The sequence below is a fragment of the Schistocerca gregaria genome, chromosome 9 (genome assembly GCF_023897955.1).
Source record: "Schistocerca gregaria isolate iqSchGreg1 chromosome 9, iqSchGreg1.2, whole genome shotgun sequence".
Lineage (NCBI taxonomy): Eukaryota > Metazoa > Arthropoda > Insecta > Orthoptera > Acrididae > Schistocerca > Schistocerca gregaria.
Window position 1 is genome coordinate 234,801,481 of NC_064928.1, and position 16,726 is coordinate 234,818,206.

General features: G+C 41.8%; 1 protein-coding gene across 1 annotated transcript in view; it reads right to left on the minus strand.

Annotated features, from left to right (window-relative positions):
- LOC126291811 (UDP-glucosyltransferase 2-like) overlaps positions 1-16,726 on the minus strand; it is a 151,401-nt gene that overhangs the window by 14,284 nt on the left and 120,391 nt on the right. The window contains exon 4 of the mRNA XM_049985507.1: positions 7,272-7,491. Coding sequence (XP_049841464.1) covers positions 7,272-7,491 — 220 coding nt within the window. The remainder of the gene's footprint in view (positions 1-7,271; positions 7,492-16,726) is intronic.

Consider the following 16,726-nt stretch of genomic DNA (forward strand, 5'->3'; position numbering starts at 1 on the left):
TATCAAGTAGGTAAAAAGACGAGGGCTAATAGAAATCCGTGGGTATCAGAAGAGATATTGAATTTAATTGATGAAAAGAGAAAATACAAAAATGCAGTAAATGAAGCAGGTAAAAAGGAATACAGACGTCTAAAAAATTATGGAAATGGAAGAGGATGTAGATGAAGATGAAATGGGAGATACGATACTGCGTGAAGAGTTTGACAGAGCACTGAAAGACCTGAGTCGAAACAAGGCCCCGGGACTAGACAACATTCCATTGGAACCACTGACGGCCTTGGGAGAGCCAGTCCTGACAAACTCTACCGTCTGGTGAGCAAGATGCATGAGACAGGCTTCAAGAAGAATATAATAATTCCAATCCAGAAGAAAGCAGGTGTTGACAGATGTGAAAATTACCGAACAATCAGTTTAATAAGTCACAGCTGCAAAATACTGACGCGAATTCTTTACAGACGAATGGAAAAACTGCTAGAAGCCAACCTCAGGGGGAGAATAGTTTGGATTACGTAGAAATACTGGAACACGTGAGGCAATACTGACCTTACGACTTATCTTAGAAGAAAGATTAAAGAAAGGCAAACCTACGTTTCTAGCCTTTGTAGGCTTAGAGAAAGCGTTTGACAATGTTGACTGGAATACTCAGTTTCAAATTCTGAAGATGGCAGGGGTAAAATACAGGGAGCGAAAGGCTATTTACAATTTGTACAGAAACCAGATGGCAGTTATAAGAGTCGAGGGGCATGAAAGGGAATTAGTGATTGGGAAGGGAGTGAGACAGGGTTGTAGCCTATCCCCGATGTTATTCAATCTGTATATTGAGCAAGCAGTAAAGGAAAGAAAAGAAAAATTCGGAGTAGGTATTCAAATCCATGGAGAAGAAATAAAAACTTTGAGGTTCGTCGATGACATTGTAATTCTGTCAGAGACAGCAAATGACTTGGAAGAGCAGCTGAATGGAATGGACAGTGTCTTGAAAGGAGGATATAAGATGAACATCAACAAAAGCGAAACGAGGATAATGGAATGTAGTCGAATTAAATCCGGCGATGCTGAGGTAATTAGATTAGGAAATGAGACACTTAAAGTAGTAAATGAGTTTTGCTATTTGGGGAGCAAAATAACTGATGATGGTCGAAGTAGAGAGGATATAAAATGTAGACTGGCAATGGTAAGGAAAGCGTTTCTGTAGAAGAGAAATTTGTTGACATCGAGTATAGATTTAATTGTCAGGAAGTCATTTCTGAAAGTGTTTGTATGGAGTGTAGCCATGTATGGAAGTGTAACATGGACGATAAATAGTTCGGACAAGAAGAGAATAGAAACTTTCGAAATGAGGTGCTACAGAAGAATGATGAAGATTAGATGGGTAGATCACATAACTAATGATGAAGTATTGAATAGAATTGGGGAGAAGAGGAGTATGTGGCACAATTTGACAAAAGGAGGGACCGGGTAGTAGGACATGTTCTGAGGCATCAAGGGATCACCAATTTAGTATTGGAGGGCAGCACGGAGGGCAAAAATCGTAGAGGGAAACCAAGAGATGAATACACTAAGCAGATTCAGAAGGATGTGGGTTGCAGTAAGTACTGGAAGATGAAGAAGCTTGCACAGGATAGGGTAGCATGGAGAGCTGCATCAAACCAGTCTCAGGACTGAAGACCACAACAACAACAACAACGATTTGAGGGCACTAGCGGAGTTTTCTGTCTTGTATCCGTTAGTGTTCTGGTTACCTTCCCTGGGGACTGACGTAAATTCAGGCAGTGATCTTTCGAGCGAAGTTGACTATTACCGTGTTCAAATTCAGGTGTACCAGGGGAATATTCTGCCTGTAGGCCGTTACTGTTCCAGTTACCTGCCCTGGCCACTAACGTAATTTCAGGCAGCGTCCTTTCCTCACCTGTTGTCGCTGTCAAACGTGGTGTGTAATTTTGACAGCTTATACATACTCCATTGTGGATTATCACGTTTGTGGCATTGCCGGTTTGAGTTCTCATGTACTGATTGACGGGAAGCAAGTCATTGTGTCGGTCTGTGCATGTCCCCTGGTTGGCTTCCGAGGGATCAAGTACAGTTGGGCTCACCACCTAAGAGAACGAGGGCAGGTCGACCTCTCTGGAGGCCTTCTGAGTGCCACCGGTGTTTAATTATCTGTTGTCAGCTGTTTTAAATTTTAGGCTTATGGTTATTTGTTTTGTTTTCTTAAAATTTTCCAAAATTGATTTTTAAATTTATCTTTTAAGCTTAAACACTGTGGCCTTTTGCCTTTAAAGATTATGGTAATATATTTTAAAATTTTGAAACTTAACTGTGGCCTTCAGCCATTGGTATTGCACCTTGCATATGTTGCTTCTTTAAATTATTTTTTTGCTGTCTTAATTGGATTTTTATCTTTTTGATTTTTTAAGATTTCTTGTTGTTGAACATGCTGATCTTCTGCCTTTAAAGGGTCTATGGTAATATATTCTGAAGTTTTGAAATTTATTTGTGGCCCTCAGCTATTTGTGTTGCACCTTGCGTATGTTGCTTTTTGGGTTTTAAATTATTTTATTGCCATCTTAATTGCATTTTTTATTTTTTAAAGATTTCTTGTTGACCTTCTCCCGTTAACGGTCTAAGGTAATATATTCTAAAATTTTGGAATTTAATTGTGTCCCTCAGCCATTTGTATCGCACTTTGCGTATGTTGTTTTTTGAATTATTTTACTGCTGTCTTAATTGGATTTTTATCTTGTTAAGATTTCGTGTTGGAGGCCTTCAGCCGTGAAAGAGTTGCATTCGGTAAAGATTCGGCTATGTGCCGCTTTGATTGTAAAGGTTATTAAATTACAATAAATGACAATTAGAAGCAGAAACTAACCTCAACCCTTGGCCCTTTCCACAATCCTATTACCTGTTCTGCCCAGAGGGTTTAGTGGGCGTCTCACAGACCATCTTTGAAAACGTGGAGTGGGGAACTCTTCATAGTACATCATGCTGTCTGTTTCTCCTCTACATTGTCTTCTTAAGATTGTGCAACTTGTCAGCTTCTCTTTTCAGATGCAGAGGCAATACTGAACGGAACAAGCAACCTCTGAATTGCGGTAGATACGACAGCGCCTGGTAAGGTCCTTGTGACCTCATTCAGACGAATGCCTCAGTTCATATAATTAAATTTTTCTCAGGACATTTGAGACTCATCTTTATCCACAATAATGATGGAAGCTGAAGAAATGAATTAAAATTTGTGCCTCAGCTAGAACTTGAAGCCAGGTATCCTTGATTACAAGGCAAGAATGCTAGCTATTGCTCCACAGACTACCGACACGAACGTCACTTCACATCTTCCGATTATTTTTCCTCTCTTAAATCATCACGACTGCTGAGGCTTTCTGGCACTGGAATAGCTCCACAGCGTTGGATGTAATAGGGAAATCCTGCACCTCAGGTGTAGGTGATCTAGTAAGCAAGGAGACCCAGGTTCAAGTCTCAGCCGTGGCATTAACTTTAATTCGTTTCTTCAGCTTCCATCATTACTGTATAACGTCTTAGTGTATGGCGCTGTTACTCCCATACTGTGGCTCAGGATTCAATACCTGAATACACGAGTGAAATTTCAGCATTTTGTAGCATAGCCACATTTGCTGCCCAACTAATTACAACTATTTGGCCGAGAAGGTTGGATATCTAGCTACTTTATTTCTGAGTAAACTACTTAGCTTCTGAAATGGGATTATATCAATAAACTTTAGTATGTCTCATGTCTTGTCTGGCAGTTATTGGAGAAATGAAAATAAAAGCGCGTACATGGTCTTTGTGGGCCTGCAGGAAGGCTTGGGCAGTGGTGCTTAAATATCCAATCCGCAGTGATAAATACCTCAATTTCTACCTATTTGTTATGTAGATGGAATATTGTGGCCTCTGTTTTACTTGGATGTAATAGGAGTGTCCACTCGCAAAATTACTTGCTCCGTATGATGAAGTGAGTTGACAGGGTAACATTACAGTGATTGGTTATCTTTGTTCTGACATATTAACACCAGGTCATCTGCATACTGGATTTTCTTCGAGGTAGTAGCTGAAATGCTGTGGAGATACATATTAAACCAAATGAGAGCCGGCACTGATCATTCAGGCTGGTTATTGTTGAGGGTACTTCGATAAAAAAAAAAAAAAAAAAAAAAAAAAACTGGAAACCTTCAATCAGAGGGCAATGTAGTTGAGTAAACTACTTAGCTTCTTAAATGCAATTATATCAACAACCTTTAGCATGTCTCATGTCTTAATAAGATCCACTGTGTCAGGGAGTTATTGGAGAAATGCAGAAATGAAAATAAAAGCGCATGCATGATCTTTGTTTTGTGGGCTTGCAGAAATGACAATATCCATAGAATAAAAGTTTGGAAAGCAATGAAAAGGGTTAACGTGAAAAGGAAGAGGATTGACTTGTTTGTAATTAAAATGCGAAACAACGCTATCCATAGTATTTTAGTCAAAAAGGCCTAAAACAAGGTTGAGGGATATCACCTGCCTATTTAACGTTTATTTCGAACAGTCGCTGAATGGCTGGTACAGGGAGAGCTCAGGCATTGGAATAAAGATTGGTAGCGACACTCATCGGTTTCTTTTATTTGCGGATGACCAACTAGTAATTACCTCAAGGTGAAGAGGATATGGAATACATGCAGAGAGAGCTTAGAGAAGGATATAGCAAAGAACGTTTGGAAACAAATCTGAGCAAGACAGAGTGTATGTGTGTGGAACAGGATTCGGTGAAAAGTGACACAGAGGAATGAGACAATGATATTATTTCCAGAATAGCAATGGGGAAGAGAGCGGGCTGCAGTTAATGAGACAAGATAACATTCGAATGAGAAGGAATGGAAGCGAATGGAGATAACGTACTCCGTAACAGAAGCTTTGGCGGACAGAGTGCTTCAGAAATATGGGCGCGTACAGATAACACCTAACCATAAACGACGAAGAATGATTTCAAGCCGGCGGCCGCGAAGAAAAAGAATGTGAGGAAGGCGAGCGCTAAATGTAAACATCGTGTGACCAGGGTCTCCTATCGGGTAGACCGTTCGCCAGGTGCAAGTCTTGTCAAATCGAGCCACTTCGGTGACTTGTGCGTCGATGGGGATGAAATGATGTTGATTAGACCAACACAACATCCACTCTCTGAGCGGAGAAAATCTCCGACCCAGCCGGGAATCGAACCCGGGCCCTTAGGAGGACATTCTCTCGCGCTGACCACACAGCTACCGGGGGCGGACATGGGAGTGCTAACAATGGGAAAATACACTACTGGAAATTGCTGCACCACGAAGATGACGTGCTACAGACGCGAAATTTGACCAACAGGAAGAAGATGCTGTGATTCGCAAGTGATTAGCTTTTCAGAGCATTCACACAAGGTTGGCGCCGGTGGCGACACCTACAACGTGCTGACATAAGGAAAGTTTCCAACCGATTTCTCATACACAAACAGCCGTTGACCTGCGTTGCCTGGTGAAACGTTCTTGTGATGCCTCGTGTAAGGAGGAGAAATGCGTACCATCACATTTCCGACTTTGATAAAGTTCGGATTGTAGCCTATCGCGATTGCGGTTTATCGTATCGCGAAATTATTGCTAGCGTTGGTCGAGATCCACTGACTGTTACCAAAATAGGGAATCGGTGGGTTCAGGAGGGTAATACGGAACGCCGTGCTGCATCCCAACGGCCTCGTATCACTAGCAGTCGAGATGACAGGCATCTTATCCGCATGGCTATAACGGATCGTGCACCCACGTCTCGATCCCTGAGTCAACAGATGGGGACTTTTACAAGAGGACAACCATCTGCACGAACAGTTCGACGACGTTTGCGGCAGTATGGACTATCAGCTCGGATACCATGGCTGCTGTTACCCTTAACGCTGCATTACAGACAGGGGCTCGTCCGATGGTGTACTCAACGACGAACCTGGGTGCACGAATGGCAAAACGTCATTTTTTTCGGATGAATCCAGGTTCTGTTTACAGCATAATGATGGTCGCATCCGTGTTTGGCGACATCGCGGTGAACGCACGTTGGAAGCGTGTATTCGTCATCGCCATACTGGCGTATCACCCTGCGTGATGGTATGAGGTGCCATTGGTTACACGTCTTGGTCACCTTTTGTCCCTACTGACGGCACTTTGAACAGTGGACGTTACATTTCTGATGTGTTTCGACCCGTGGCTCTACCCTTGGTTCTGTCCCTGCGAAACCCTACATTTAAGTAGTATAATGAACGACCGCATGTTGCAGGTGCTGTACGAGCCTTTCTGGATACAGAAAATGTTCGACTGCTACCCTGGCCAGCACATTCTCCATATCTCTCGCCAATTGAAAACGTCTGGTCAATGGTGGCCGAGCAACGGGCTTGTCACAATACCCCATTCACTACTCTTGATGAACTGTGGTATCGTGTTGAAGCTGCATGGGCAGTTGTACTTGTACACGCCATCCAAGCTCTGACTCATTTGCCAGGCGTATCAAGGCCGTTATTACGGCCAGAGGAGAATGTTCTGGGTACTGATTTCTCAGGATCTATGCACCCGAATTGAGTGAAAATGTCAATTCTAGTATAATATATTTGTCCAATGAATATCCGTCTATCATCTGCATTTCTTCTTGGTGTAGCAATTTTAATGGCCAGTTATGTACATACAGCATGCAATGGAAGACAGAAGTCTGATGACGGATGATTGGAACGAAAGAGGCCCTTGGAGGTTGGAAGAAGAAGAAGGAAAGAAGAGAACCCTTGCATCAATCCTAGTCTCAATACCGTACCGTAAGCTCCTTCAGATTCGCTTCACCCGATTTGACACCCCTCTTAAATCTGGATTAAACCAATGTTATTAGCCCCCGCATCGGATCGCTGCAATCCCACTTATTTCAAAACCCACCCTGCTCCACTAGGATTGTTTTCTCAACGACACGAAGTAGTCACAAAATGGTTCAAATGGCTCTGAGCACTCTGGGACTTAACATCTTAGGTCACCAGTCCCCTAGAACTTAGAACTACTTAAACCTAACTAATGTAAGGACATCACACACATCCATGCCCGAGGCAGGATTCGCGAGACCACCGCGGCCGGCCTCTACCCCAAGTTCATCCCACATTGTGGGGTGTATGTGGTGTAGAGCACTAACCCATACGCTCCAATAAAGTCGTTACGTGAGCTGTCTAAAGCTGCTTGCGGCAGAAATGTCAGAATTGCGGACATTCGACGTGACGAAAATTTTCAAACCTGTACCTGGGGTTTTTGAGTATCTTGTTGATCGCCTCGAGGACCGACTCCTTGGTGAGTCGCAGCGTGTCCAGCTCGACTGCGGCGCCCTTGGCCACGTTCTTGCGCAGGTTGGCGTATTGGTCGGCCAGGAAGGGCACCCCCACCACGGGGACGCCGTGGTACACCGCCTCCATGGTACTCAGCATACCTCCGTGGCTGATGAACACCTTCACGTTGGGATGCGCTGGAAACCAGACAATTTTGACATGCAGCGAGATAGTGGATAGAGACAGTGGATGGAGACAGTGGATAGAGACAGTTGGCTTAGAAGGATACTGCACTGAAGAGCCAAAGAAACCGGCACACCTGCCTAATATCGTGTAGTGCCCCCGCGACCAAGCACATGTGCCACAACACGACCTGGCATGGACTCGACATATGTCTGAAACAGTGCGGAGGTAAATGACACCATGAATCCTGCAATGCTGTCTGTAAACCCGTAAGAGTACGAGGGGGTGGAGATCTCTACTGAACAGCCCGTTACAAGGTATCCCACATATGCTCAATCATATTAATGTCTGGTGAATGTGGTGGGAGGTGGGAAGTGTTTAAACTGAGAAGAGTGTTCCTGAAGCCACTTTATAACAATTCTGGACATGAATATGTTTATTTCTATTGTTTTGTAAAGTCTGTATTGCTACAAATGTTATCTGTACTGTTATGTTCTTTAATGATGTATTTTGTACCTTTGTTATTGTATTCTTATGTTATAAAATTGTAATTGGCAACAGTTCATCAAATTAAGTAACTTGTAAGTTACATCTCACTACACACGTTTCTGTTGGTCATAGTATATGGACAATATGTGAGAAGCAGGGACTGATAGTGTTTGCACGTGTGTTGATAATTCAGCACGGGACTGGTTAACAGCATTGCTGGTTCTAAAGATAATTCCAAAAACTTTGTGCGTGCACAAGTGGTGGTTTATGGGCTTGCTATATATTCCACAAGACTCTTCGATGGTGCTCTGCACAGTCAAACAGCTGGCTGCTGGCCATCTCTACAAGGACTACAGTAGGTCTGCATCTTTGATGGCCCACCAATACCATTATTTCTACAAGGACTGCACTGGGTCTGCACCTCTGGTGGCCCACCACTACCGTAATCTCTACCAGGACTACAGTGGGTCTACTCTGTGATGACCTACCTACCAATATTCTTCAAAACTTCGACTGACTCTGCAGTGGGTTTGCTCTGTTGTGGCCCATTACCTGTCTGCATGTCAACAGTCAGCACTGTCTTTCCATTGGAAGGACAACACTACTTCTTCAAGACTGCATGGAAATCCACTACTTTCGTGTGCATTTTCTTTTACTGCTCAGACTTTGAGAAAAACACTGCTGTTTTACTGTGATGAACGATCAGGACTGTCTTTATGGACTGTGGGAAAATTTTAGCTTTTGACGAACATTGTATCAATGTCTTTGTTATTGTAATTGTGAAATTTTTTTAACAAATATGTATTGGCCAGTGCCCAAAACAATATGTAAATTTTTTTGTGGTGAGCATGGGGGCTATATAAGTAGGCTGTTTAGGTTTTCTTATTGGTAACGCCACGTAGCGCTCTCTATGAAAATCACTGTCTGTGCTGTGTGCAGTTTGTGGCTAGTTTGCATTGTTGTCTTCCATTGTAGTGTTGGGCAGCTGGATGTGAACAGCGCGTAGTGTTGCTCAGTTGGAGGTGAGCCGCCAGCAGTGGTGGATGTGGGGAGAGAAATGGCTGAGTTTTGAAATTTGTAAAACTGGATGTCATTAACTGCTATATATACATTATGACTTTTGAACACTATTAAGGTAAATACATTGTTTGTTCTCTATCAAAATCTTTCATTTGCTAACTATGCCTATCAGTAGTTAGTGGCTTCAGTAGTTTGAATCTTTTATTTAGTTGGCAGTAGTGGTGCTCTCTGTACTGCAGTAGTTCTAGTAACGAAGATTTTTGGTGAGGTAAGTGATTTGTGAAAGGTATAGGTTAATGTTAGTCAGGGCCATCCTTTTGTAGGGATTATTGAAAGTCAGATTGCGTTGCGCTGAAAATATTGTGTGTCAGTTTAAACACAGTATTGTATAATTTTTCTAAGGGGACGTTCCATAGTGCTGCACTGTAAGCAGTTCAGATACTCTATAAAAATATACTATAAGATTCCGGGGAACTGCCGGATGTTTGTAACGTGCTGGTACGATATTTCGGCGCAGAGTCTTCTGACCATCTTCAGGTGAATACTAACGGGCAGTAGATGGAGCCTCCCAATTTAAGATCGCGCCGGTATATGGTTGGTATCCCAAGTGACAGTGTGCATGCATTACCTGAGTACATGCCATTTTTCTGTAAGACTGTGAGCCGGTCGGAGTGGCCGACCGGTTCTAGGCGCTTCAGTCTGGAGCCGACCGACCGCTACGGTCGCAGGTTCGAATCCTGCCTCGGGCATGGATGGGTGTGATGTCCTTAGGTTATTTAGGTTTAAGTCGTTCTAAGTTCTAGTGGGATGATGACTTCAGAAGACCATAGTGTTCAGAGCCATGTGAACCATTCAGTAAGTCTTGTAAGTAGGCTGTTTACATTTTCTTATTGGTAACGCAACGTAGCGCTCTGTATGAAAAATCACTGGCTGTGCTGTGCTCAGTCTGTGGCTTGTTTGCATTGTTGTCTACCATTGTAGTGTCGGGCAGCGGCAGCTGGATGATAACAGCGCGTAGCGTTGCGCAGTTGGAGGTGAGCCGCCAGCAGTGGTGGACGTGGGGAGAGAGATGGCGGAGTTTTGAAATTTGTAAGAATTGGTGTCATGAACTGCTATATATATTATGACTAGTGAGGTAAATACATTGTTTGTTCTCTATTAAAATCTTTCATTTGCTAACTATGCCTATCAGTAGTTAGAGCCTTCAGTAGTTTGAATCTTTTATTTAGCTGGCAGTAGTGGCGCTCGCTGTATTGCAGTAGCTTGAGTAACGAAGATTTTTGTGAGGTAAGTGATTTGTGTAACGTATAGGTTAATGTTAGTCAGGGCCATTCTTTCGTAGGGATTTTTGAAAGTCAGATTGCGTTGCGCTATAAATATTGTGTGTCAGTTTAAGCACAGTCTTGTATAATTGTTCAAAGGGGACGTTTCATATAGACCAGTCGTGTATAACTCTTCTAAGGGGACGTTTCATATGGCGACCCTGAAGTACTTTCTGTGAGATTAAAGATGACTTAGCGTTTGGTTTCTTTGATAGCTACACGATTATATCACGACGCTACTAATGTGTGACACAATTTACATTGTGCTTTTGCGGTGTATCTGTTTTATATCTGCACAGTTTTTCTGAATTATTCTGGAAAGTAAAACATGTTTTAGTGGTAACTTTGGTGGTATAGCTACAATTAGACAGCCTTTTCCATAGCACAACAATACGTTACAGCATAGTACTGTCTTCATCACGGCAATAAGCGTAATAACTAAGATATTTATACGCAAAGCAATTCACTTCCTTTATTACGAGGTAAGTACATTGACTTCAGCAGAACTTTGCTTACAGAGGACGATAACTACGACACTTCCACATAATTATCTTACAACAAGACGCACAGTTTATCGCTACAGTACACGTATTTGAGTGATTAATTTTGTACTTAAAACATTTATTTTTAAAGATATTTGAAGTACAATGATACAAAGGTTTTCGGTGATACATTTCATTCCATTGCTGTAATCTGTAACAGCTGAGGATATAATCACATTAATTCTTAGGGGGGTACACGCTTACTTTGTGTACCATGTGTTTGGCAAGCACAAGGAGCCCTAGCTAATATGGTATTTACTTATACAACTTTACACATCGGTACCATATTTCTCTAACACATAAATTACACAGCTATCTGATAATTTAACTGAGAGACAAAATTTTTTTAACTACATCAGTGACAGATGTTTACGTAACTACACAGTTGGATAATTTCACACTTATGAAATTGTATTTTGTCTGTACTGTGTGAACCCTTCATATTTTTTTCGGAACCATTGTGATGCTATGAGAGCTTTGAATGATGTATTTGGTATGGGATCATGATGTTTAAAGTACGTTTGAGGTAGTTGACACTTTTGACATGAGCAGAGAATTTTTATTAGGTTTTGAAATTATTGGAGGAAGCTACGACGATTTAGAGAGTTGACTGAGGTGTTATGATGTTATTATTACGACGATGATGTGAATTATGCTGCTGAAGTATGCTTAAGCTGATGCTATATGAGCTATTTGGTTATGCTACGTATTTGTTATGATGACATATTGAAGAAGTGTCGACGAATATACATATGTGTAATAAGGTAAGGAATAATGAGTACTGGTTAGGGACTGTGGTTTGTGAAAAAGGATGTTGGAAACCAAGAATCGTACTTTAAGAGTTATGAAATGTGTGTACATGCGTGAATGTATCACTATGGTGGCGAAAATTTTTTGGACACTATTATATTTATAGGATTTTATTTTCTACACATTTGCAACGCTAACTCTCAACTTGTGAAAATATTTTTATATGAGACTGCCACTGTAGCGGAAACTGGTGTCGTAAATATTTCGGTAAGACAATTAAGTGACCACCTGCACGTAATGCGTAGTGGGCACCCAGCTGCGCGACAACCACCTGACAAAAGAGAGCCGTTAGTGTGTGCCTTTCAGAGGCACAGGTAAAAAAAAGGGCCATTATCCTCTCTATTGACATTCCTTTGTAGAAAGCACCGCAAATACGACACGCTCATTACTGAGAAAGATACTTACATCTGACACCTGATTATAACAAACGTCTTTCTACGAGAGTTGAGAGAATTCTACTAACTTATGAAATGTCACATGACTATTGAATGATATTTTTATGCTTTGTCCATAGTTGCTTATTTCATTTGATATCTGTTTTCCAGCTGTGTTGCAGCATTGGTTTTATAAAAGTAAATGCATTTGCTAATGTGAACACTTTCTGTCGACAGATCTATTAAATAATTATTTTATGATCCACATTCTGCGAAAAAGGAGCTCTTGGAATGGAAAGAGCAATAAGAAGCGACTAATAACAGTAACTGTATATATAATTTTCTTTTCAAGTACTTGGTAATTTGTTGTAGCATTAGTTTCTGTGGTGCACCACTTTAATTGCATAGACATTAAGATGTGAATAGACATTGTCCTTATCTGCATTGTTGTCTTTAGTGTGCTATTTTTTCTGCTTGTGGGTTTGTCACGTTTAGGTATAAGTTATAGCATTTGCTCCGGATGTTTGCCATTCATAGTGCTACTGAATGTCACTTTGTATTACTAGGTTAAGCCAATTTTATTACTGATTTATTTTTCTTGTTTGCTGCGCATTGCCTTATATTAGTTGTAATATTGCTGCCTTTTTTTTGCCAATTTCCATTTTTTTATCATTGCTGTTTGTGTAAATTGTTTTGTGCTGCTGTATTGCCTCGTCCCTTAGTTAAGCGTCTGAGCTCAGTAGATTTAAGTTAGCTTAAGAGGGGGTAGCCTATATAAGAGAATGAGTTGCGATGGATTTGAAGAAATGCACTGAGAGGTTATATGAGAAAAGTACAGAAAGCAGGTATAGATAGGACTTTTTGGAAATAATGAAGAACGAAGGGAGATCTCCGAGAAGTAAAGAAAGTTTTGTTTGCAAAATACTGGAATAAAACAAACCCTGTCCTTTCCTTTTGTGTTATCCCACTATGTGTTTGTGTACCCTTGTGTATTTGTTTTCTTCCTGTCTCTGTGTGCTGTTTCATAGAATTTTTTCTATTCTAATACTAAGCTACATTCACTATGATGAGGAATACTGTTATCCTCAAATATAATTTGCGTTAATAACATGTTATTTACTTCGTAAAGATGTTTACACATTATTTATTCTGTTTTGTTCTAATGCTCATGTGTGAAGTTGATGTTTCAAAAGTTATTCTGATCTTTTATGTATGTACTTATGTTGTAATTTTTGTAACACTGATGTATTTGCTATTTCGATTCTTTTGTAATGCCTGTACTACTGCAAATGTTATCTGTATTGTTATGTTCTTTAAAGATGTATTTTGTACCTTTGTTATTGCATTCTTATGTTATAAAATTGTAACTGACACCAGTTCATCAAATTAAGTAACTTGTAAATTACATTTCACTGCACACGTTTCTGTTGGTCATAGTATACGGACAATATGTGAGAAGTAGGGACTGATAGTGTTTGCACGTGTGTTAATAATTTAGTAAGGGACTGGATAACAGCATTGCTGGTTGTAAGGACATTTCAAAAACAATTTTTGTGAGTGCACAAGTGGTGGTTATGGACTTGCTATATTATCCGCAAGACTCTTCAATGGTGATTGTGCGCCTGCACAGTCAAACAGATGGCTGCTGGCCATCTCTACAAGGACTACAGTGGGTCTACACCTTTGATGACCCACCAATACCATTATTTCTACAAGGGCTGCAGTGGGTCTGCACCTCTGGTGGCCCACGAATAGTAATCTCTACCAGGACAACAGTGGGTCTGCTCTATGATGACCTACCTACCGATAGTCTTCAACGTCGACTGACTCTGCTGTGACCTATTACCTGTCTGCATGTCAAGAGTCAGCACTGTCTTTCGTTGGAAGGACAACACTACTTCTTCAAGACTGCTTAGAAATCCACTACTTCCAAGTGCAATTTCTTTTATTGCTCAGACTTTGAAAAAAAAAACACTGCAATTTTACCATGATGACGATCAGGACTGTCTTTATGGACTGTGAGGGAATTTTAGCTTTTGACCAACATTGTATCGATAAGTGTGTGCATTTCATTTCTTTGTTATTGTAATTATGAAAAAATTTTTCAAATCTGATTGGCCACGGCCCAAAACAATTTGTAAAATTTTTTGTGGGGAGCATGGGGGCTATGTAAGTAGGCTGTTTACATTTTCTTATTGGTAACCCAACGTAGCACTCTGTATGAAAAATCACTGGCTGTGCTGTGCGCAATCTGTGGCTAGTTTGCATTGTTGTCTGCCATTGTAGTGTCGGGCAGCGGCAGCTGGATGATAACAGCGCGTAGCGTTGCGCAGTTGGAGGTGAGCCGCCAGCAGTGGTGGACGTGGGGAGAGAGATGGCGGAGTTTTGAAATTTGTAAGAATTGGTGTCATGAACTGCTATATATATTATGACTAGTGAGGTAAATACATTGTTTGTTCTCTATTAAAATCTTTCATTTGCTAACTATGCCTATCAGTAGTTAGAGCCTTCAGTAGTTTGAATCTTTTATTTAGCTGGCAGTAGTGGCGCTCGCTGTATTGCAGTAGCTTGAGTAACGAAGATTTTTGTGAGGTAAGTGATTTGTGTAACGTATAGGTTAATGTTAGTCAGGGCCATTCTTTCGTAGGGATTTTTGAAAGTCAGATTGCGTTGCGCTATAAATATTGTGTGTCAGTTTAAGCACAGTCTTGTATAATTGTTCAAAGGGGACGTTTCATATAGACCAGTCGTGTATAATTCTTCTAAGGGGACGTTTCAGTCTGTGAGCTGCTCTATGCATTCTCCATGGTGAAAGCTCTCCTCTTCGGAATCAAAACGATTGCTTTTGCACAGTAAGATCCTAAGACGTCAATTACTTAGCATGAAGTTTTTCTGTAATCGGATCCCACGCAGAATTTATGGAAATCGCCGTCCCGATTTATAAGGGATTCAGACAGTCGTATTTCCACTGAGTTATTGATGACCGAGCTCCAGAAGTTTGATATGTGGGCCACAATTTTTGTTTCATTGCATTTCATCGAATGATCAGTGGGAATACAATGTTCAGCGATAGCGGACTTATTTGCTTGGAGAAGGCGAGTATGCCGCTGATGCTCTGAAAGGTATTTCCACAAGAGCGAGCGTAAATGTAACGGGACATCGAGAATGCTACACTGAACTATTTGAGGTAGGGAACCTGGGGTTGGAGAAGCCAGCTTAAGGAGATACGGAAGTAGACTTGTCTACCTCTTTGTCTAGCATTACTGTTTCCTAGCTTATTTGAGACTAACATGCTTATAAGTTTACACATACTACACTGTTTATTTACATGTACATACTTTAGTTCCTGCCAGGAAACAAGCAAGTCGCGCCTAGTTACTAGGAAATTATGTTGCAACTTTTGTTTACTTATCCGTAATGTGGCTTTGTTGGATCGTATTTACATTGTCCCATGACAGAACGTGATATGAATCTGAGCCGTGCTCTCCTTCCTCTGGCGCATCGCCGGAGGGGGGTGACGGTGCTTAGCATGCGATCGCTGGCGGCTTTCGGAGAGAGAGGTCGTACTAGCATACAGTTGGTGGTAGGTGGCCCGCGTGGACGGCTGCGTTTCGCGAGCGGGATTGTATCGTACGGTGTGCTGTTTTGAGGTAGGAAGCCACGCCTCCTGGCTTTCTTGTAGTGTTCCCCGAATTTTCCTGTTGTTATGTTATTAAAGTACTCCGTTGAATGACAATTTGTTTAACGGCAAGCAACAAGAAGAGCCTCTCGACAGAACGCCATTGAGAGTTAAATCAGCATACAGTTGAAAATAGTTATTACCAAACGTTTTACAGCCATGTGACTTGGTTGATTACATAGATTTAGCATTTTAATATATATATATATATATATATATATATATATATATATATATATATATACTCCTGGAAATTGAAATCAGAACACTGTGAATTCATTGTCCCAGGAAGGGGAAACTTTATTCACACATTCCTGGGGTCAGATACATCACATGATCACACTGACAGAACCACAGGCACATAGACACAGGCAACAGAGCATGCACAATGTCGCCACTAGTACAGTGTATATCCACCTTTCGCAGCAATGCAGGCTGCTATTCTCCCATGGAGACGATCGTAGAGATGCTGGATGTAGTCCTGTGGAACGGCTTGCCATGCCATTTCCACCTGGCGCCTCAGTTGGACCAGCGTTCGTGCTGGACGTGCAGACCGCGTGAGACGACGCTTCATCCAGTCCCAAACATGCTCAATGGGGGACAGATCCGGAGATCTTGCTGGCCAGGGTAGTTGACTTACACCTTCTAGAGCACGTTGGGTGGCACGGGATACATGCGGACGTGCATTGTCCTGTTGGAACAGCAAGTTCCCTTGCCGGTCTAGGAATGGTAGAACGATGGGTTCGATGACGGTTTGGATGTACCGTGCACTATTCAGTGTCCCCTCGACGATCACCAGAGGTGTACGGCCAGTGTAGGAGATCGCTCCCCACACCATGATGCCGGGTGTTGGCCCTGTGTGCCTCGGTCGTATGCAGTCCTGATTGTGCCGCTCACCTGCACGGCGCCAAACACGCATACGACCATCATTGGCACCAAGGCAGAAGCGACTCTCATCGCTGAAGACGACACGTCTCCATTCGTCCCTCCATTCACGCCTGTCGCGACACCAC